At 42.4% G+C, this 22612-nt stretch overlaps 2 protein-coding genes across 7 annotated transcripts in view; both read left to right on the top strand.

The window, feature by feature from the left end:
• Mtm1 (myotubularin 1) overlaps window positions 1–8616 on the top strand; it is a 92285-nt gene extending 83669 nt beyond the window's left edge. For 2 of the 3 annotated variants that reach the window (XM_048335514.1, XM_048335512.1), the window contains 2 exons: window positions 273–449; window positions 6957–8616. In XM_048335514.1, the coding sequence (XP_048191471.1) occupies window positions 273–449; window positions 6957–7124 (345 nt within the window). In that variant the 3' untranslated portion in view covers window positions 7125–8616. The remainder of the gene's footprint in view (window positions 1–272; window positions 450–6956) is intronic. The other variant, XM_048335513.1, reaches the window with a different exon arrangement.
• A 7937-nt stretch (window positions 8617–16553) lies between these two features.
• Window positions 16554–22612, top strand: part of Mtmr1 (myotubularin related protein 1) — a 61083-nt gene continuing 55024 nt past the window's right edge. For 3 of the 4 annotated variants that reach the window (XM_048335715.1, XM_048335713.1, XM_048335712.1), the window contains exon 1: window positions 16554–16868. In XM_048335715.1, coding sequence (XP_048191672.1) covers window positions 16714–16868 — 155 coding nt within the window. In that variant the 5' untranslated portion in view covers window positions 16554–16713. The remainder of the gene's footprint in view (window positions 16869–22612) is intronic. The other variant, XM_048335717.1, reaches the window with a different exon arrangement.

Below are 22612 nucleotides of genomic sequence, written 5' to 3'. Positions count from 1 at the left end.
TTCTTAGGTCAGTGAATTACATTTAATGGTCAGCATCCTGTGCCCCTGTCTACCAACAGAAATAGTGGCTCTCAAGCTAGGCCATTATCTATGCAAATAGTGCTAAGTGGTTCTGAGCACTCACTAGCCAGTGATGTTTATAAGTATTGTGGGGGATACTGTAAATGTGTCATTGCAGTTGATACTGAACTGTATTGCCACTGGCTGGGGGTGGGGGTGGGGGGGAGAAGGGCTGTGTTTACTTACGCTCTCTGAATTTTTTTAATCTTTAGAAAGTTATGGAAAGAACAGTTTCTTTATGGTCATTGACCAACAGCAATAAAGAAAAATTCAAAAACCCTTTCTATACAAAAGAAATCAATCGGGTTTTATATCCAGTTGCTAGTATGCGCCACCTGGAACTCTGGGTAAATTACTACATCAGATGGAACCCCAGGATCAAGCAACAGGTAAGATTACTGGCATTCTTAAAGCCTAGGCATATGGACAGTGAACTCTTCCCGACTTACATGATGTCATTTGTTATGAGGAAAACATAAGACTTTAAAACAATACTTCACCATAACTTTAATTTAAAATTGTTTTAAATTGTTAAACCATGTATTTTGTCTTAGATTCCTCTGCCAATGTGAAAGCAGCTGTAATTATTTTTTTAGTATAATGTAAGCTGATTTAAAGCTCTAGAAAGTTTCTGAGTTTTCATATCCAGAGTTTCCAGGTGGTTAAACCACTTGATGTGGTTAGCCATCATGTATGCATCTAAGAAAGTCCTTTACACTGACTAGGTATAGGTGCTCCTGTCAAGGTCAGAAAATAGATTCTTTGCCCAAAATCAGAATTAAAAACCTTCCTGAAGCCGGACACTGGTGGCTCACATCTGTAATCCTACCTAGAAGTTAAGATCTGAGGATGAAAGTTTGAGGTTAGCCAAGGGCGGAAAATCCATGAGATTCTTATCCCCAATTAACTTCACAAAAGTGGATCTAGGCAGGTCCTAGGGGCTCATTCCTGTAATTCTCACTACTTAAGAGACTGATATCTGAGGATCCCAATTTGAAGCCAGCCAGGGCAGAAAAGTCTGAGACACTATCATCTCCAATTAACTGCCCAAATAGCTGTGAGTAGAGCTGTGGTTTCAAGTGGTAGAACACCAGCCTTGAGTGAAAAAGCTAAGGGGAAAAGACCTGTTCCTGAGTTCAAGCTCTATTAACAGCACAGAAAACAGAACAAAACCTAGCCTCTTTTTAAGGGATCAAAAAAAAAGTACCTCCATGTATTGATTTATTCTACCTCTTACAAATACTCAGTATTTGTTTTTTCTGCAGTTTCTGTACTCTGGCTCTCATACTGCTTATTCACTCAGGCTCCAGCTGAGCTCCAGCGGGGCTATCCCTTCTCATTGAGGAAATTCTCATTTCAAGCTGGCACCTTCATTTCAAGACCTCTGCTCCACCAGTGAAAGAATGGCCTTTGCAATCCAACAATGGTTGAAATCCATATTGTTTAGAAAGTGACAGATTCCGGTGCTTGAGGACATTTAGTTGTTTAGTTCAGGAAGCACATTGAGGAAATTTACTTACCAGTAGTTCTGGTGTTTAGAAGTCATGTGCTTTCCCCAATTACACACTGGTTTGTAAATGGACCCTGTATTGGTTCTATTAGGTAGGCTTTTCCTGTATTTATTGTGGCTCTCTTAACTATTGGCAGTTAGAAAGTAGTGACAATTGCTATACATATTCTATAATGTCTTCTCACTTATTTGTACTTTGAGCAGTGCTAAAAACTATAAGAATCTATAGCAGCAATTTTTGAATACGTACATGACAAGTCAGCTTTGGTTTTAGTGGCTCGTGACAAGTCAAGTTTGAAGACATCTCATTAGAAAAAGTTACTCAAAGATATTTATCCTCTTTATTTTCTTAGAGTTTACAAAATGACACGGGGCCAGATTGGGGCCCTCTTATTCTGGTAGAAGGTTTGTACTTTCAGCAGTAATTGCTCTATATTATGATCTTCTGGCATTTCCTGGAGGAAAACCTCCTCTACCTGTAGGTTTTCTCAATATGGTGTTCCAACATACACCCTGATGTTCCTGGGGACATCATATTTTCATCCACCAACTAGTGAGTGTTCTTATATGTCAGGCACTAGGGGAATTCAGGGATTAGGAAGAGGTGGTCTCTGCCCACAAGGAACCCCTGGGCTGGCGGGGGCAGCCAAACACATAAGCCGATGATTATAATACACAGGGGTGAATCCACATAATAGAGGTATGAATTAAGTACTTGAGATTTTCCTAAAGATCTACTTAAGTAGAACATTATTTCATACAGAAACAGATTAAAATCAAATTACATAGGACTTTTCAAATTATATAATGTAGACCTCAAATCTTCTTCTTAACTACTTATACGTTAAATTGTTATTCACTTCTGTGACTTTGAAGGCAAGTAAACTTTCCTGGGCCCCCACAGTATCACAGAACAGTGAGATAGGAGCAATGTTGAAAGACGCAAAGGAGCTTACAGCCACAGTGACCTCTTAACCTTGAGGAAGGCTGGTTTCGTGTGTTTTAAAAAACAAAACCCACTAACTCTTGCTAGGACATTGATCTCAGTCACTAAAGGATAAGAATAGGGACAGATATTAAGTCATTTCTAGTAGAAAAGTTAAAAGGCATGGAAATCAAATGAGTAGTGGAATACTTGTGCAGCTGGCTCTTACCTGTACTCAATGCTGAGCCAGCATCCACTATGCTTTATAGCCCATTGCTCATGTGAGAAAGTAAGGTATAATAATGAAAGTCACTTGACTTTAAATTTCCTTTTGTTAGTCTCCATATTCTGTAAGAAATGGACTCTTCTGTGTGTTTTTGGTTAATCTGTAGCTAATAATTTCTATATATTTTCTACTGACTGAACTATCATGTTAGATGTAATAGTTTCTCTGATTAGTCTCTCAAGTTTTCTACTTATAGTCATGCCAAAAAGATTGTGTTACCTCTGATTTTTTTTACTTGTCTGATTGCACATGATGATTCTAATACTCAAATTGTACACAATTCTAATATTAACATGAAAAATGGGATTAAACAGCCCAGCACTGGTGGCTGTAATCCTAACTACTCTGGAGGGTAAGATCTGAAAATCACAGTTTAATGCCAGCCCAGGGAGGAAAGTCCGTGAGACTCTTGTCTCCAATATACCACCAGAAAAATAGAAGTGGAGCTGTGGCTAAAAGTGGTAGAGGGCTAGCCTTGAGGAAAAAGGGCTCAGGGACAGTTTCCAGGCCCCGAGTTTAAAACCCACGACCACCACCAAAAACAAAAATACCCAAGGCAATTCCGGAGAAGAATATTGAAGAACTTTATGTCTTACGTGGAACAGAATAGGTCTCAGAAACAGACCCATTAGATGAAGACAGTTGATATAGTATGACGATGACATTGTGACAAGAAAACTGCAGTGCCCTCACTGAGTAAGTCATGTTGGGACCTCAAATCACCTGTAACATCTTAAAAGTCACTTACATGTTTACCCTGCAAACCTCATCTTCCTGCAGCCTTCCCCATTTCGAGTCAAGGATACCCCATCCCAGTTGGTCTCGCCACAAACCTTCCAGTCATCCTTGACAATTTTCTCTCACTGCTCATCCAGTCAACAGACCCATGGGGCTCTGTCTTTAAAACATACACAGAAGATCCAGCTCTTCTCAGCAGACTCGCTGAGCACCCTGGTGTGGGCCATGTGGTAGCATTTGCCTTCTTCTTTGGGTTACATAGCTTCCTTTGATTCTTATCACCGCAACCAAAGTAGTCCTTAAAAGCAGACATCAGATTACCCCTCTCCTCTTCTTCAACGTGGCCAGGTAGCTGCTCATCTCATCTAGACTCAAGCACGAAGTGCTTACAATGGGGACTTGCATCCTTCCCCTTACTTGTTTCCCTTCGTGGCCCGTATAACTTTCTTACACAGTTTCAGCCACACTGGCCTCTGCTCTTCTTCAGACACTCAAATACCCACTTGGCTCTCTCCTCCTCTCCACAAGCCTTTCCAGCAAAATGCAACTCACTCTGCACATTCATTTCAGCATGCAACAAGCTCCCCACTAGCTGCCTCTCTCTACCCTGTCCACTTTTCCCTGGTATTGAGCACCTTCTAACTCACAGGATTTTTGTATTTGTTCTTTGTCTCCCCCTACTGGAATATAAATGCCATGAAAATGAGCTTTTCTGTTCACTGATCCTGAGCGCCTAGAACAACCACCCCTGGCCCTCAAAAAAAGAAAACACTGGGGCTGGGGATATGGCCTAGTGGCAAGAGTGTTTGCCTCGTATACATGAAGCTCTGGGTTCAATTCCCCAGCACCACATATACAGAAAATGGCCAGAGGTGGCGCTGTAGCTCAAGTGGCAGAGTGCTAGCCTTGAGCAAAAAGAAGCCAGGGACGGTGCTCAGGCCCTGAGTCCAAGCCCCAGGACTGGCACACAAAAAAAGAACCCCCCCCCCCAAAAAAAAATAGTGGGTAAACATATGTTAAGGAGCAACACTGACTGGGTATTAGTTCCTGTATGTAGCAGACGCATTCCAACATGACATGTCTAGTTTGAAAAACCTCCCATTGTAATATTCCATTGTAAAACAACAGTGATTGCAGGAATGAGGGAGAGACCTCTGTAATCAGAGCGCTACACAGGAAACAATCTCAATAGAAATACAAGACAGTTGTGTACCTGACCTTAGCTCATTCACTCCTTGACAGTCTGTAGTGCTATGAGAGGCTCTTTGTCTCCCTAAAAGCATATAGTAGTATAGAAGCTATGAATTTGACCATATTTGGGAAATAGATATTTGCAATTATGATTACATCTAGGCTCTTCAAATGAGTAACCCCTAAATCTAATAAGTGCTCTCATAAAACAAAAGAGGGAGAGATGTGAGACACAGTTACACAGAAGGAAGATGACCATGTAAAGTCAAAGGCAGAGATTCTGAGCCTAGTGGTACATTCTTGTGATCTCGGGCCTCATGACAGAGAGGCAAGGAGACTCAAAGTTCTAGGCCAGTCTTGTTTACCTGTCAAGTTCTTAGTCTATATTATATGGTGAGACCCTGTCTCAAGTAAATAAAAAAAAATAGCGGCAGAGACTGGAATGATGTGCCCACAAACCAAGGAATACCTAGCGCTACCAGAAGCTAGATTAGGCCAGGAAAGACTCTTGTCTAGAGCATCCATTGTGCATGACCCATTGCCCAGTGCTCCTAATAGAGGCCATTGTCCTCAGCATGGAGGGGACCTGAATCCAGCCTTCTTCCTCTGTACATCTGTTTCATGGCTTTCTTCTACATGCTCACAGGTCTGGCAGATACTTCAACACAGGGGAATGCAGGACAGATGTGGAAGTCACTACACCTGCATTTCTGTGGACTTTTGTTTCTTTTTCCTTACTATCTTCATACGTTGTTTAAACTTCCTAGTAGCTTTCCCCTGCTTGCTTGGATTACATTAACTTTCTAGAGATCTCTTGATTGCTTAAGAGTATGTTATGTCAAAGATTTGTAGAGCTGAATGTTTTAAGGTGTATGCACTGGGTATGATTTATATCTCAGTAGAAAAGTTTAGGAATATGTTAGCTTCTGCCTTATATCAATATCAGTGCTCTTTCCCTGCCAAACAATTACACTGAAATGCACTGGCTTGACTTACACCACTCTCAAAACACTGCTCGAAGGCCAGGGCTGGGCTTTGGCCCTTCTTGTAGAGAGATTGACAGGGGCACTCTGAAAGTTGTTACACAACTGGTAAGAGGAAAACCAAATTGACACCCACACAGAGAGTACCACAGCCCAGGAAAATTCCTTGGAGAACTGTGTGACGTGTATGAGTAGATGTGTTTGAGGATGGATACTCGGCATAGCATTCTCTGTACTATAGAGGAGCCCTGGCCATCGCTGCTTTTGTATCCTCAGATAGAAATGCATGAATGCACTGGGTTTTTTTTTCCTTTACTGGAACTCATGGTTTGGATTTTTAAAAGCCCAACTTTGGAGGTGGGCGCCAGATGCTCACACCTGTAAAGTTAGCCACTCAGGAGGACAAGATACTAGGATCACAGTTTGAAGGCAGCCCTGGCAGAAAAGTCTTAAGAGATTCTTATGGCCAATTAACCACCTAAGAAGCCAGAAGTGGAGATGTGGCTCAAATTGTAGAGCACCAGCCTTGAGTGAAAAAGCTAAGGGACAATGTCCAGGCCCTGAGTTTAAGCCCAGTACTGTCAAGAAAATAAAAGTACAATATTGAGTCAAAATGTCAATTGTTAAGTTACATAATGGTTCCATTGATATGAAGGTTAGCAAAATAGAAAGCCATCGACAGCGTATTTTGCTTCTGTATAGTGATTCACATGACAAGTATCAAAAATCTCTTCAGAGCAAGGGCGGGCAGTGGATCACTGAACCAGATCCCCCGGAGTCCCTGAGCTGCTCTAGGTTGATAAATGTTTACAGGATACCAACACATGTACCAGCGAATGTGCACATTGGTTACTGCTTGGTAGTGAGTCGCTGGATATTTTAGGACTCTAGGTACTTTTTTTTTTTTGGCCAGTCCTGGAGCTTGGACTCAGGGCCTGAGCACTGTCCCTGGCTTCCTTTTGCTCAAGGCTATCACTCTGCCACTTGAGCCACAGCGCCACTTCTGGCCGTTTTCTGTATATGTGGTGCTGGGGAATCGAACCCAGGGTCTCATGTATATGAGGCAAGCACTTTTGCCACTAGGCCATATCCCCAGCCCTCTAGGTACTTTTTGATGTCCAGTGTGGAAGGAACGTGCATGCATATGCTATCCCTTGGTAAAAGCTTATCTGCAGAAGACAGTCTCTCCAGCAGATGCTATGACATAGCTGCTACAAAACAGAAAGCAACATTGGTCATAACTGATATCTGTGTTCTCTTCAGCAGCCAAATCCAGTGGAGCAGCGTTACATGGAGCTCCTGGCCTTGCGTGACGATTACATAAAGCGGCTCGAGGACCTGCAGCTGGCCAACTCTGCCAAGCTTTCTGCTGCCTCAAGTTCCCCTCCCAATGCTTCCCAGATGATGTCGCACTTGCAGACACACTTCTGAGGGGACCTTTGGCACTGCCTTTGCACTCTGACTAAGACAATAGTTGGCTTTCATTTTGGGCCTCTGTCTAAACTAGATTCAAACATTTGCCTCCATGTAGAAGTTCAACTAACATTATCTTACACTCTTGAATATGTGCCTTCTAGAATACATATTACAAGAAAACCAGTGTCCATATGGCAATCTGATGAAAGGAGCCAAAAGGAGGCTCTGTAAAATCCTGACACCTTTCAAAAGCACTTTATGAAAGATCATTTTTAATGGGATTTACCTCTATAGAAATGCTTTGTATACAGTCTGTATTTTGTGGCTTGAGACATTTTTAGTCAGAGAAAAAGTAGATTTGTGAGACAATGCTTCTTCAGACTAGGTGTACTGGTTATTTGCATTCTTTGAAATGAGTTCAAATGGGAAAGATGGGAGTGACTGCCAAAAATCACAGTGAGCTCAGATTCTTCAGCATTATCCAAAAGCAAAGTGTTTAAGTAGTTGCCAATGCTTACACCATTACGAATGGTGACTTAAGGAGAAATAACTGGGTAAACAAGTTTTTCATTATTTTAAAATAGGAAAGATTTTTCCCATCATTTTCAAGAGAAACCTATTTTTCTAGGATGGAGCCCAGTTAAATATGGTTTTGTATTTTTCTTAACTGTCAATTCTACTTTCTAAATTCTTTCAGGAGCTTGTGGAAAATTTAGAGCCATTTTTCTTTCAGAGTACAGCAAGCCCTATCTGGAGCACTGGGTAAAGGTGTCGGGTACCTTCCTGATGCTCTAGTCAAGGCAGCTCATTCGCCCAAATGGAGGGGGCTTGGGTGACTAGCCCTTGCTCTAGAGTATCATTCTTTGAAACAAATACCCCACATGTACATTTGTTGAGCGTATTCTTGAAAATACTGTTATGGATCTCAGTTCCAATAGTGTTAAAAACTGGTTCTGCACATTTTTACTTGAAGTACTGGCAGTTTGCTTTTTCAGGTTTTTTTTCTTTTGTTTTGTAGTATGAAATGAATTTTTCAATGCACAGTTCTATTTGATATCTGAACTAATACATTTAAGAAGTAAGTATATTTGTAAAAGCTAAAGCTAGCAGAGTTAAAAAATTAATGTGTTTTACAATGATTTGTAAAGGACTATTTATAGCTAATATGGTTTTGTTTTCCAAGAATTAAGAGAAATTAAATATATCTTTGTAAGTTATTTTATGTCATAGCTCAATTGATCTATCAAATAAGACATCTCAAATATAGTAGTTTAAAGTATGAGTTTTGTAAGTTAAGAAATTTTATTAGATATTCTCTTGCTTTTTGTAAACTCTTGTAAATATTTCATAAATTAACAAAACGTCACTCCATAAGAGAAAAGCTAATACTAATAGCTTAAAATTAAGATTTTTGTGAAATTTCATGAAAACATTTTCATGGCAATAATGACTAAAGACCTGCTGTAATAAATACGTTAACTAAAACCTAACACTATTTTCAGAGCTAGAATTGAGTTGAGTTTCATTTGTACATGCTGCTCCCCCATCTTATTTTCTTCTCTTGGGTCAACTATACATTCTCTGTCTTGATAGAAACCTTTGTTTCCATTTTGACTTAGAAATGGCCACCTGAATCTGTCCATGGACAGCTCCTGTATCGTTGTTTTAGGAATAGAGACCTTCATTAAAAAGCCCTGTGATGCCCGCTTATGTAGTACATACACGAAGCCCAAGAGCAGACGTTTTCTCACCTTGTCAAGATCCCTTAAGTCTTTCTAATTTGGGATATATGATATGTGATAACTTCAAGTGACTAAAGGAAGCCCCTGACAATGAAAAAATATGCATTTTATAGAGCTTTAATCAGCCTACATACTAGTAAAAATGCATAGAATGGAGAAATGTAGGGTATTAATGTGAAACATGACAATAACAGTTAATATTGTATTTGAGATTTTTGCTAAAACAATAGGTTATATGTATTTTTGTGGAAAAAAGAATGTTAAATGTGACAATACATAATTTCATTATGTGTATACCAAAAACACCCTATTGCATGCCTTATGCATATATAGAGAACAACATTATTACAGGCCCTATCCTGAGGAAAAAAGAGGTAGATGAATGAGGAGGGAAAGCAGGGGAAAGTACAGACAAGAATCCCATGTATTTCCTTCAAAATTAAGAAGAGTAAGAAAATGGGTGGGTAGGAGAGGGATGGGTGAGAATCTTGAAAGGGGTGATATTAACGAAGATATATTGGATTCATAAACTGCTTTGTTAAATGGCAACTCCTTAGTACGACTACTTAAATATAACAAAATTATTTTTGAAAGGAGGATAAAAGTAGGAATCTAGTCACATATGTCACTAAGGAAATGTACATTGAATCCACAATGACCCCAGCATTTGTGAGATCACAAGCCAGTAGGAACTCTGATCCATTGCATTGGAGAATAGTTGGCATGTTCTGGTAAATCCAAAGTGATTATCCACCTTATGTACTAGCATTTCTATTCTTGGGAGTAGAGAGAGCGCTGAGAAATTAAAACTTTCCCACCACAAAAGACATGTGCAAAAATATTCAGACAACAACTATCCGTCTACAATGGCCTGATCTCACAACAGAATGTGCACAGCCAGGATTAATGAACAAATCACAGCTACACATAGTATGATTCTTATAAGCATGTTGATTGAAAGAAGCTAGGCACACAAAAAAAGCACAACAGCATTCATGTAAGTTCAAAAGCAAGTTAAACTCTTGTGTAGGGATGTATGGGTAGTAAAAGAATACTGAAAAGCAGGCAGCCATCACTGAGGAAGAAAACAATATGAGCAGAAGCATCTAGTATGTTGAGCAGGATGGTGTGTGTGTGTGTGTGTGTGTGTGTGTGTGTGTGTGTGTGTGTGTGTGTGTGTGTGTGTTGATATTCCTGTCTTGCAATGTGCCCAGACCTGGCAGTATCATCTTAGGGTGTGGGGAAGCTGGGTGTTTTAGGGCAGCAAGGTGGGACACACAAAGGCGTGTGTGAACTACTATAGTTGAGCAGGCAGTTGAGACTAGACACTGGCACAACTTCTTAACCATTGGCCCTACGCCAGGATCGATCTGAAGATGACATTTTCCTCTTTCCTTTGGATTTCCATGGCACTCTCATATCCTGGACCTCCCCATATTCCTGACTGTCCTCACTCCTTTGCACATCATGGCACTTCAGCCCCTTCCTTAAATATGACGGCCTCTGGGGAGAAGTTAGACAAGTGTTTACTGAGTCCAGCAAAATGGGTATCCCTAGAGCCTGCAGGGCAGGTTTAGGGAGCTTTCGGAGTGTGGCACCCACTGAGCAGCAGTTTCTGTGTATAAAGGAACTCATGCTATACCGGAGAGCACCTGACAGAAGAATGACCTGTGGCCATTTCCAGGCCAAAGAAAGATGACAAGGAATCATGGCAAAAGCTTCTCAAGCTGTCTTTTAACCATGCCACTAATTGAACTTGTCGACGAGAACCTTCTGGAGAATTTGGGGAGGTACATTGTAGTTATGGGTGTTATCTTCTACTCGAACAATGGAGTAGTTTTGATCATTCTATTCAGTAAGTTGTCCTTGTTTGGATTATCATTGAGGATTTCAACTTTACCAAAGGATTTTGGACACTTAAATTTTTATTTTTAAAGTTTTATTAGCATCATTGAGTTACACATATCCATTTATGGATAGAAAGCATCTTGATCAAAGTCACCTCTCCATCCTTCTCCCTTATTCTCCTTCTACTTTCCCTACCAGTGCCATGGAGTTTCCTTGCTCCATTTTCACACATGTGCATGAATTGTTAGAGCTATATTTATCTCCTGCTTCCTCTCCATTCACCTGCCTCCTCTCATTACTATCCACCCTCTAGTTCAGACATATTTCAATTTATTTTTGCAAAGTGCATGGTAATTGTTCAAACTGTAGAGAGTGGATAGTCAACAGACTATCCACAAATACTATATCTTAATTAGATGTATATAATTGTATATATGCTTACACATATATTGAAGTTTTAGGTCAAACACCCACATTTGACAGAGATCATGCAGCCTTTGGCCTTCTAAGCCTGGCTTACTTCACTTAATGTGATGATGTCAATGGTGCTCACTTGTTTGATCAAACCAGATGTTTCTAGATGTTGTTTCAAAGCATTTTAACTGAGTGTCTTAGTATATTTTTGGTGTTATAAACACCACACAGGGTAGTTTATAGAATTTTATTAGCTCATGATTCTATAGGCTGAGTAGTCTGAGATTTAGAGACCTGTTTTTGATGAACAACTTTGTCCCATACCAACACACATGAAAAAGTGGAATAGTAGGAGTGAGATAAAAGAGGACCTAACTCATCCATTCATAAAGTTTCTACTCCCTAAATAACGATACTAATTCATTTATGACACTGGAGCTCTAATGACTTAAATGCCTCCTATTAGGCCACACCTCCCAATATGATTGCATTGAGAATTACTTATACAAAATTTTTTATTTTATTTTATGTGGCACTGTGTTTGAACTAATGAATTCACCCTTCCTAGGCAGGCACTCTACCACTTGAGTCATGACTTCAGCCCTTTTTTGCTCTGATCATTTTTGAAATAGAATCTCACTTTTTTGCTCAGGCTTCCCAACATAGCTGATATGTACCTGTCATCTAGCCAGCCTAAGCTAAAATTACATCCTTTTTTCTTTTGGTGTAGACGCAATTGAAATCATAGGAATGAAGTTCACATATAAATTAGTAGAGTGAGAAAAGTAGGTTATTCCCTCATAATCTAAGTACACCTCATCCAGTCTAAGGAATCCATTAAGAGAAAAGACTGACATTCCTCAAAGAAGGAATTCCTCTCCAGAATGAAATGCAAGACAAACTTTGTGGAGTTCAGAATTGTCAGCTTCTACAACTACATACTCCCATTCCTTAAAAACCTTGAGCTCTCTTTTACACTCTCTTATTCCTTTTCTTCTTTTTATTTTGTCAGTCGTGGGCTTGAACTCTGGGCCTGGGCGCTGTCCCTGAGCTCTTCAGCGCAAGTGTAGCTCTCTACCACTTGAACCACAGTGCCACATCTGGTTTTCTGGTGGTTAATTGGAGATAAGAGTCTCACAGACTTTCCTGCCCATACTGGCTTTGAACCACAATTCTCAGATCTCAGCCTCCTGAGTAGCTAGGATTACAGGTGTGAGCCACCCATCCCTGGTGATCTTGTTCCTTCTTGTTCTCTTTCATATTGAACTCTGTAGCCTCCAAAACTCTAAGGAAGAATTTCTACTATTTCGAATTTCTACTATTTCGAAATTACCCAGTCTATGATATGTCATTATAGCAGGATAAACTAATACGATGACATGACCAATCACAATAAAGTGCTCATAGATTTCTAGATTTATTAGGGAAATTTCTTCATATGCATTAGTCAGTGATTAAACTGTAACAAAATCAGCATGTTGCAAGAATTTTGTGACAGCAGTGTGGTGTAACAAGGGAGGAACCTCTTTTGCTAATGCCCACAAAAGTATCAAAAGGGTCGAGAATTGGGGGCTGGGGATATAGCCTAGTGGCAAGAGTGCCTGCCTCGGATACACGAGGCCCTAGGTTCGATTCCCCAGCACCACATATACAGAAAACGGCCAGAAGCGGCGCTGTGGCTCAAGTGGCAGAGTGCTAGCCTTGAGCGGGAAGAAGCCAGGGACAGTGCTCAGGCCCTGAGTCCAAGGCCCAGGACTGGCCAAAAAAAAAAAAAAAGGGTCAAGATTTGGGATGGGCTCAGAATTGAACATGTTCACAATGACTCATCCTATTCACATACCTGCTCTACCTGCTTATCTTCCTTTATCTCAGACTGATATCTTCTTGAAGTCAGAAAGCTCAGTCCCAACCTTGGTGCATCTTTGCCTGTTTCTCTGTCTCTCCTTCCTTCATGCCCAACAGCCAGTCAACCACTGAGTCCTATACAAGATCTTCCATTATGCAAGTCTACTTGTCTTTCCGAAGTACACATATCATTAGCTCATCCTTTACACACAGTTCTCATGCAGTTTTTACTTACCTTTTCTCAGGGGTTCCCCAAGTGTGCTTCTCAGACAACTCAGGTCACAGTCACTTGAATTATTTCTATAAAATATCTATTCTCGGGGGCTGGGGATATATGGCTTAGTGGCACACACACATGAAGCCCTGGGTTCAATTCCTCAGCACCACATAAACAGAAAAAGCCAGAAGTGGTGCTGTGGCTCAAGTGGCAGAGTGCTAGCCTTGAGCAAAAAGAAGCCAGGGACAGTGCTCAGGCCCTGAGTCCAAGCCCCTGGACTGGCAAAATTATACCCGTCCTATAAAGCTACTACAACCTTATATTCTTTGCAGTTAAATTCATGAATTTGCATATTAGTGAATATTCAAATCATTTTAATGCATGTAGTTTGGAAAGCTATATTCAGCCAAGAGTAGTGCTGTATACTTTTAGTCCAACATATAGGAGGCTGAGGTAGAACAATCACAGGTTTGAGACTATCTCCATAAAGTTACATAAGAAACCCTTACAGTGCATTCTAAAAAAGAACTAAATTATCTTATGTAACTTAGGAGAAAATAGATAGAATTGGAGATATCACATTATGTAAAATAATCAATGTCACAAAAGTAAGTATCCATACACTTTTTGCTCATGTGGAATCTAGGAGGAAAGGACATTTAAATTAAAAGAGGATATTAGAGATGTAGAATGGGGGAGGAGGGAGGAAAGAAGGACTGAATAAGGATAATCAAGGGGGCCATATGATCAAAGTACATTCTAGGCATGTGTGAAAAGATAATGAAGTCCACTATTCCATACAATTAACAGATAAATAATAATAAAAAGTAGGTAAAGCTAGTACAAACCGGATGCCTTGGCTTGTGGGGCTACCATCACAAAATCCTATAGACTGGGGGTCCTAAAGAAGACATGGATTTTCTCACAGTTTGCGAATTGGAAAGTCTAAGACCAAGGTTCAGTCAGGGTTAATTTCTTATTAGGATACTTCCTGATTTACAGTCTTTTGTGTCCTCTCATGGCGTTTTGTTACCAGAAATTCAGCACAGTTAATCAACCTTGAGCCTTGCATGTGGCACAAGAAGTGTTTAGGCAAGATGTGAGTGTATTGAAAATGATGGAAAACTTTATTAGGAGAGAAATATGGCAGAGAAAGGAGATAGCTTGGCATAGTAAACATACTACAGGAAGTCAGCATTCCCAATCATCTTCACTCATCTTCACAGTACAGAATTGAGCATTAGGTTTAAGTAGAGGAAGAATTAGAGGCAGAAGACTAAAGTATTCATAGTTTAAAATTCCTGTTTAGAGGTGTGCTTGGCTGGCCTTTATCTCAGTTCTGCTTTTTCTGGGTTTCATAGATACTGTTATGTGTCATCACTTTAAGGGGAACAATATGGGTCCTATGAAATTGTTTTTCTGGCTTTAGGGTCCAACCTATTCAGTATAGGTAAGTATGCTCATTTGGGGGTATTCTGTCCTGCAATGACCTGGTCTTCTTTAGGAGTGATTTTAGTTGTTTATCCTAAAGATGTTACTGATTAGTTCTGTCTTTCTGGCATCCAAAGGTGATTGTAAGTGACTGTGGAAAGAATGGCTTAGAGCAGAGCCACACAGAAGATGAAGGCACGGATGCCAGGCTTTTCTGTTTTTAAAGTGTTTGGAAGGGGGCTGGGAATATGGCGTAGTGGCAAGAGTGCTTGTCTCTCGTATACATGAAGCTGTAGGTTCAGTTCCTTAGCACCACATATATAGAAAAAATCGGAAGTGGCGCTGTGGCTCAAGTGGCAGAGTGCTAGTCTTCAGCAAAAAGAAGCAAGTTTTTTCTGGGGCTAGAACAACAGCATTAGCATTTGGGATTTGAGTCCTTACTGAGATTGCTTGTGAGAAAATTCTATCTTTAGGTCCAGTCTACAGAGCTGAGGTCTCCTATATGTCTGGAACAATATTTTCTTAGATGTTGTCATCTCATCGTCCATATTAAGGTGCTTTCAAATTTTCCCCTTGCTTATGGCTAGGTGATACCTAACGGTAGTATTGAGCTACAGAGCAGCCCCTTTATGAGTTTCTTGGTTTGTGGTATATGCACACAAGAACAGAAGATCAAGCACTCTGGTGTCCCTTTTTGTAAGGGCACTCATCCATTCAGACCTGGGCTATGTCTCAGGATCTGAGTTCCAAAGTCTCCATTGCCATAAAACATCCCATTGGGAGTTAGAGTTTCAACGTATGCATTTGAGGGGTATGTAACCAGTTGGACCCTAACAGGGTGGTAAATACTTAAGGATTTTGGAAACTGTAGGCATTCACACAAAGTGAGACTAAAGGAGGCCATTCTTAGGAGAGGAAATTAAGGTACAGTGGGTATGTGCATCTGATAAAAAAAAATTTACTAAAATGAAGTCCAGGAAGTGTGGGAGCTCCATGCATTATAACCTTGAGGTTCAGTTTGAAGTTATTGAGGTAGTATAGTAGGTCAGGCTGAATCTGAGTCATGCAGTGGGTAGGAATTACTGTCCGTATGAAGGTCTGCCTTTCATCCAGGAAGCAACTAGTTACTTCTCTGCTATGCCTTTAGCCAGATTAGGGCAAGCGGTCTCTGTCCACAGCAGTTGCAGTGACAGGCAAGCGGGGTCATGCCTGCTCTATAGTGTCTCCCTTTGATCTCAGCAGTGAGCTGAGAACATAAGCCACTGTTTGGTGGAGCGTAAGCAAAATAAGGATAAAAGAAATAAATCCCAGGAAGCACATGTCCTTTATCATCACATATGGCCTTGATCTTTCATACTGATGATTTTTAACTATCAGAAGTTAAATGTCACTGGCAACATAAAACCCAGGGCGGAAGTTGTGAGGGCGGCATTGGAACATGTGGTTGCTGTACAGATGGCCGTGCGGAGGAGAAAGAGTGGGGGTAAAAGAGAGAACGGGGTGCGGAGGAATTGGTAAAATACACAGAATTACTCATGGTTCAAGATGGGGATTGCCAAAGGAGCCTGGTCTGTGTGGAACTCAAAATTTCTTTAGGAATTAAAAGTCAAGAGCAAAACAGTTGTTGTTTGGGTCAATTTTGAGTTTCCCGAATCTGTTTTTGACACTGTGACATCTCTATAGACGCCAGGGCAAAGAACGGTAGGCAAAATGGGTTTAACGACTGAGTCCCAGCGCGGTGCGAGCGCACACCAGTCAAGCACATTGTGTTCCGGTGTGATTCTCCCCTATGGGGGACGGGCGCTTGCGGAAGTGTGGGCGGGGTTGAGGGAGGAGCGACGTATTCGCCCCGCCTATTCCCGCCCCCCGCGCCTGCAGCCTCGCCCCCTCTTGCCATGCTCCCCGCCCCGCCCTCCGTCCCGCCCCCGCGCGCGGCCTTGTGGGTAAAGCAGGGCCGCCAGGTGACAGCTAATGGCGGCAGTCGCCTGAGGAGGGCTGGTGGCGGGGCTGAGTAGCCGGAGGCGCGGGGCGGAACCTACCCAGCTGTCGTGCACATCCAACTGCGGCTTCCCGGTGGCCGTGGGGCTCGGTCGAGGCTCGGCGCGGCATGGACAGGCCGGTGGCGGCGGCGGCCGCGACGGCTGCGGGCTGCGAGGGGGCTGGGGGCCCCGGTACGGGACCAGCAGGTGGCAGAAGACCCCCGCGGGCCATCGGGGGCGCCTGCGCCGCCTCCCGGCAGCCCAGCCTAGAAACCCTGGAGAGGTAAGCGGGCCCCAAGCTGCCACGGCTTTCCGCAGCCCGAGCCCAGGGGGCCCTGCGGGAGGCCCAACTGTCCCTTCCCTCTTTGCACCACGGGCAAGACGGGGGTGAGCAGCACCTCCACGATCCCCTCTGGTCTCCGGGGAGACCGGTGCCCCCACCCTTGCTGCACCCCGTGCATTCGTCGGGGGCCCAACACCTGGCTCACTTCCGCTTAGGCAGCCCTACTGTTCCCACGGGGACAGGGGACATCGCACCTGTCAAACTACTTCCCGCTCCTCCACTACTGTTCCTGGGCGACCCCGTGTCTGTCCTAGCTAGACCATGAGCCCGGTGAGGGGACGTGGCCCCCAGGCGCTCTCACACTGCCTCCTGTGCTTCGAAGACTCAAAATCCCGCTGCCACTGCTCGCCGGCTTTAATGTTGGAGTGGGGGTGGGGACGGGGACACAGGAAGTCCCGGCGATGCAGCTGGGGCAGATGGAGATAAAGATGCTCCCATATGAAAAGCTCAGCTGGCAAACTTCCAGTCTGCTCAGGCAAGAACACAGATTCGTTATCCCTCAGCTCTTCACACTTTGAAGAGATTGGGCATTGTTTTCTTGAACACATCCACCTGCTACCATGGCAGAACTAAGAGAAATCACTTGGAGGCATAAACCAGCCGTGTCCAACTGGGAAAGGCCACCACCACATGGTGGGTGGACAAGAGATGGACTCCTTCCTTGGCTTTCCCACATCTTGAACATGTGTTTCTGTCACTTAGCTTTGTCAGTTTCAGCTGCTCATTCCTTCCTGTCTTAGTCACAGAATATGCAAAAGTTTTGGAAGTTTCCAGAGATGACAACAACAATCACTCCCTTCCCTTTGTTTCTACATCCATGTAATTATGGTGTATTTTAATCAATCACCCAGCCACCACCTAAGGTAAGGTAGCACTAAGAAGGGTGAAGATTATTCCTCTCCAAGTATGCCCCAGCATCTGAGGTCTGACTGATTCAGACTAGCATCTCATCAGTTTGGGTTCTGAGTTATCTTTTTATGAGGATGCAAACTGGTCATCAGTTGAAATTGAACATGCAAAATGCAAGACTACAGTAAAAAATGCTCAGCTTCTGGAGTCACCCCTTTCAGATTGCTTTTTAACAATTAAAAAAAACCAACGAGATCTATAAGTGGCTAGATCTTACTCCTAAGTAGTCTCATTCCAGAGGTTCCAAAAGGCTGAGGAGGAATCAAGAGTTTTTGTTTCTGTTTTTGTTATTTGTTTATTATTTGTAAGTAGTTGTACAGAGGGGTTTTAATTCAACATGTCAGTTTATGATTACAGCACATCTTAATGTCACCCCTTACATATGAATCAGTATGTTCTTTTTTAAAGGGTTTCTAAAATGATTTTAATTTTTATTGTTATTATAAACATAATGTGCAGAGGGGTTACAGTGATAAAGTTCAAACAAACAGTACATTTCTTTTTGGACAATGTCACCACTCCCCTCATACTTTCCCAGTGTTTCCCTCCTGTCTCCACCCACAATCTCTATAGCTCATTTGCAACATAGTATCTAGTGACTACCCCTGCTGCATTTGTTCATACTTTGCCCATCCATTTCTGTGCCCCCTTTAGGCTCTCAAAGAAACATAAAGAAACAGGACAAAAAGAGAAGAAAATGAAAACCACAACAAAGAAAAACCTCGTTTCCATTTCCTGGAGTTTATTTTAATAAGTATTTTGTATGATCAGAAGCACATAGGCATTGTGCCTTTGTGTTCCTCTCCTTCCTTTGGTCTCACTGTATGTGAATGCCTAGAGTCCTGTGTAATTTATCATGTCCCAGGGTATTTTAGATGTACATTCCACATATGAGACAAAACATGCACTATTTGCTTCTCTGAGCCTGACTTACCTCACCAACGTGATTTGTTCTAGGTCCATGCACTTGGAGTCAGTATCTTCTAAAAGCTCTATAGTCTCCATAATCCCTGTTCTGGGACTAGGTAAAGGGGAAGGTATTTTGGGTAGCAGGACATCTGATAGCATGGGCTGAAAGAAAGGGATTTCTGAGTAAGGCCGACCTTTGAACTGAACCATAAAGAATTAGAAGCTAGCCCCACGTAGTGGGGATGTTTTGGCATGAAAGGACAATGTAGTCATTTAGGCCAGGTGATGATATGGGGAATAGTAATAGAGAAGGTGTCTTCCATGTGCCTAAGAGTCTGTGCCATTATCCCATTAGTGGGTTCAGGGTGTGCAGATGCAGATTGTGCTCCCTACCATAAATCTACTCCGTCTGCCTCTGGGGTACAGGCGCATAATTCTGCATGTTTAACAACCTCCTTACCTTACAGTACGTTGATACTGCAGGCCATTTTGCCCAGAATTGCCCTGATATACCTGTTGGAATACTGAAACTTTTTAAGCATTCAATTCTGTCCTGGTTTGGATGAGGAATGATATGGTCACCTCTAGCTATGGAGAACCACAAAATGCTTCCTTGACAGACTCTGCACTTGTGTGACAAATATAATGCAAGTAGAGCGTCTAGTCAGTGGCTTATCAAAAAGCTTAATTATTCATGAATTTCTTTTCAAATGTGAGCGCCTACTTTGCATCAGGCATTGTGTTGGACTTGAGACTACATCAGGAAAAACCCCCACAAATTCCTCTTCTTGTGAAACATGTTTGCTGGGAGAGAGAGGGATAGAAGCCAAGTAAAATGTATTCTCTGTTAGATGGTGACGAGGGCATAGGAAGGGTGTCCAGTAAACTTCAGTTCAAATTTTAGGTAGGATGATCAGAGAAAGCCTCACCGAGAAAGGTGATGTTTGAATATTGCCCTGAGAGGGGGGTTCAGCCATAGAAATACCTGAGATGATGGCATTCCAGTTACAGACCTGTACAAAAGCCTTGGGGCCGGAGTGAGAAAGAAGTATTCAGAAATCACCAAGGAGAGTAGGTGTTTGCAGCAAGGAGGTAAGTAGGGATTTGGTCAGAGAGGTCACAGGAAGACCTTGTGGAGAGCCTTGGAGGCCTAAGGGAGCACTCGGGGACTGTGGCACAGACAAGTGACATATTATGGATTTGAGTACGCTGTCTTGTGGACAATAGAAAAGGTAACGGATTGCCGTGGAAAACAACTAGGAGATAGGAGGCAACTGTGGTAGGTCAGGTCAAGATAGTAGCTTAGCCTAACATGGTAGAGAGAAGATAGGAGTCATGGTCACATTTGAGATACAAAGTTGAAGAATTTCACAGTAGACCCTGTAGGATTTGTTCAATATTTGCTGAAGGTTTGTTGGATACAAGAGAAGACTCAAGGTGGATTCTGAGGTAGCTTGGGAAAAATGGTGTTGCTGAGAGGGAGAACTATTGGCCTTGAACATATCAATTATGACATGTTAACTACATGTCCCTGAGCAGATGTCAAAGAGGCAGCCTAATATAGGCTTCGCATGTTCAGAGAGATGTCTGGGCTGGAGCTAAATCAGGCAGTCTTCTCTTTTAGCTCATGAGTCAAGAGGCGAACAGAGAATGACGGGGTACACAAGAAAGGAATTGGACAGGGTGGCATTTAAATAGTTATCAGAGATGAGAGAGAAAGCCAGCCTGGTGGGCCCTTCAGCTGTGAGGGTATAGGCATTGGGACCCAGAAAGAGCAAGTTGGAGAAGCAGAGCTGGGAGCTTCCGATTTCATGTGGCGTATGGAGGACAGTAGTGCAGACTCACCAGAAGGAGGGGGCTCAGTCGCGGCCTCTTGAGCTCTTCTTTGAGTGGAGTCATACTTCCCAGACTGGAGCCTCTTGTTTCTCCCTCCAGCACTATATTTCTCTTAGTGATGATGACGCTGTGGTCCTGTGAAAGGATGTGGCTTGGTGAAGGCCACAGTTAGTAGGCTATGTCACTGTGTGTCTAACAGCACCCATCAAAGATCTCAGTCACTATAGTTTAAGCCACAGTTTCGTGTTCTCACCCGACTGAGATGGCCTTGGGCACAACTGGGACTAGGGTTGGTTGCAACAGTGTTGCCCAGACTCCCAATCTCGTGGCGGGGGTGGGGGGGTGCTTTTTTTAATGTCTGTGTCTGCTTAATGTGCTTTGGGGTGGAAATTGGCCTCCAAGATCCCTCAAGCAGATCTCAAAGCTCAGGACCTAACAGGAAAGCAGAGATTAGTTGAGCCCGGGTAATTCACCTAGAAGTAGGGGCAGAAGAGTATCAATTCATCTCCCCATAGAGTCCCTTGAAATGTGTGTGTATGGGAGTTCAGTTCCTCAAAGTAAGCAGAAGTATCCCTATCCACAGAACTAGGAAAAGGAACTGAACAGATGATAGCAATAGGTCACTCATGCTCAACAGTAGGCTCCCACAGTGTTTGCTACGTTTGCAATCAGGGATGAGTAGGGGCAGAGAAAAAAGCAGTATGAAAAAGCATTAAAAGGGAAGATGATCACAGCCTGCAACAAGGAAACTAAAATCTCCTTTTGGCCTTCTCACAGTCAGAAATTATGAGAGATTTCTAAAGTCTACCAAGGTGGTAGATTCATGGTATACCATAGGAATTTATGCTTATTCAAGTATTTTTCCTTCTATTTTCAACCTTCAGAATGTCTTAAGCAGTCTGCAAATTAGTACCAAATGAAGATTAGTTTCCTTTTTTCTTTTTTACTATTCATGCCATTTTGCATATTTCCAGGGAATCTCACATGTCCTTTAAATACAAGTGTGTATTTAATCACAGATGTGGGTTTGTTTTTTATTTTGGAAAAACATCTGCTCTTTCTGGTCCAGGCTAACTACACAGGAAAGTTTCCTAAGTGTCTCTGGCTCCCTCGCTTTACTTTGTTGGTGTTTTGACAAATCAGGAAAGGAACTTGGCTCCTGGAGGCAATTTGTAATACTTTTGAGTACGTGGTTCTTTAGGTTGGGTGAGAACAACCCAGCCAAGTTACTTACTAGTCATGTTATCTAGCACAAAACTGGAGGCTTGATTTTCTAGTCTGTCAAATGGTCACTGTGACACTGATGACACTATATGTGTGGAAATGCTTCCAACACTTATAGCAGTGTGGAACGTGCCATTTTCTTTGCATGCCTGTTGTGTTTTCACATGAGGAAAGTGGCAGACATCTGTGGTACAGGCTTTAATTGAGTAAACTGGGCATTACTGGTTGTGCCATGTTCTGGAAGGATGACCACTTCCCAGTGGGATTGTTGCCACCTCATTGCTTCCATTTTCTCATTTCAAAAACATACTGTCTCGTCCCTGTTTAGCCATCTTGTCACACCATGGTTATGAGGCTCTGATGTAAACAACTGGAAGAAACTTTCTTTCCGCAGTACTGGAGTTTGAGCTCCAAGCCTGGTGCTTGCGAGGCAGGTACTCTACCACTCTAGCTATGCTCCCAGTCCTAGAAAAACCTTTTGTCTGCATGTTAAAGCAATTATAGAAATTTAAGGTAATATTACTACTAGACACAAAATGTCAAATTTGTACTTTATTCTTTTTGTTGTTGCTGTTGGTTGTATGGCTTGAACTCGGGGCCTCTTTGTGCTCAAGGCTAGCACTCTACCAATTGAGTCACAGCACCACTTCTAGTTTTTCAGTGGTTAATTGGAATGTCTCATAGGGACTTTCCTGCCCAGGCTAGCTTCAAACCACTATCCTCAGATCTCAGCCTCTTAGCTACAGGCGTGAGCCACCAGTGCCTAGTTGTAGTTTATTCTTTTAAAAATCAGTCAGTGTTGCTCC

Source organism: Perognathus longimembris, chromosome 28 (genome assembly GCF_023159225.1).
Source record: "Perognathus longimembris pacificus isolate PPM17 chromosome 28, ASM2315922v1, whole genome shotgun sequence".
Taxonomy (NCBI): Eukaryota; Metazoa; Chordata; class Mammalia; order Rodentia; family Heteromyidae; genus Perognathus; species Perognathus longimembris.
This window is presented reverse-complemented; position numbering and strand designations above follow the sequence as displayed.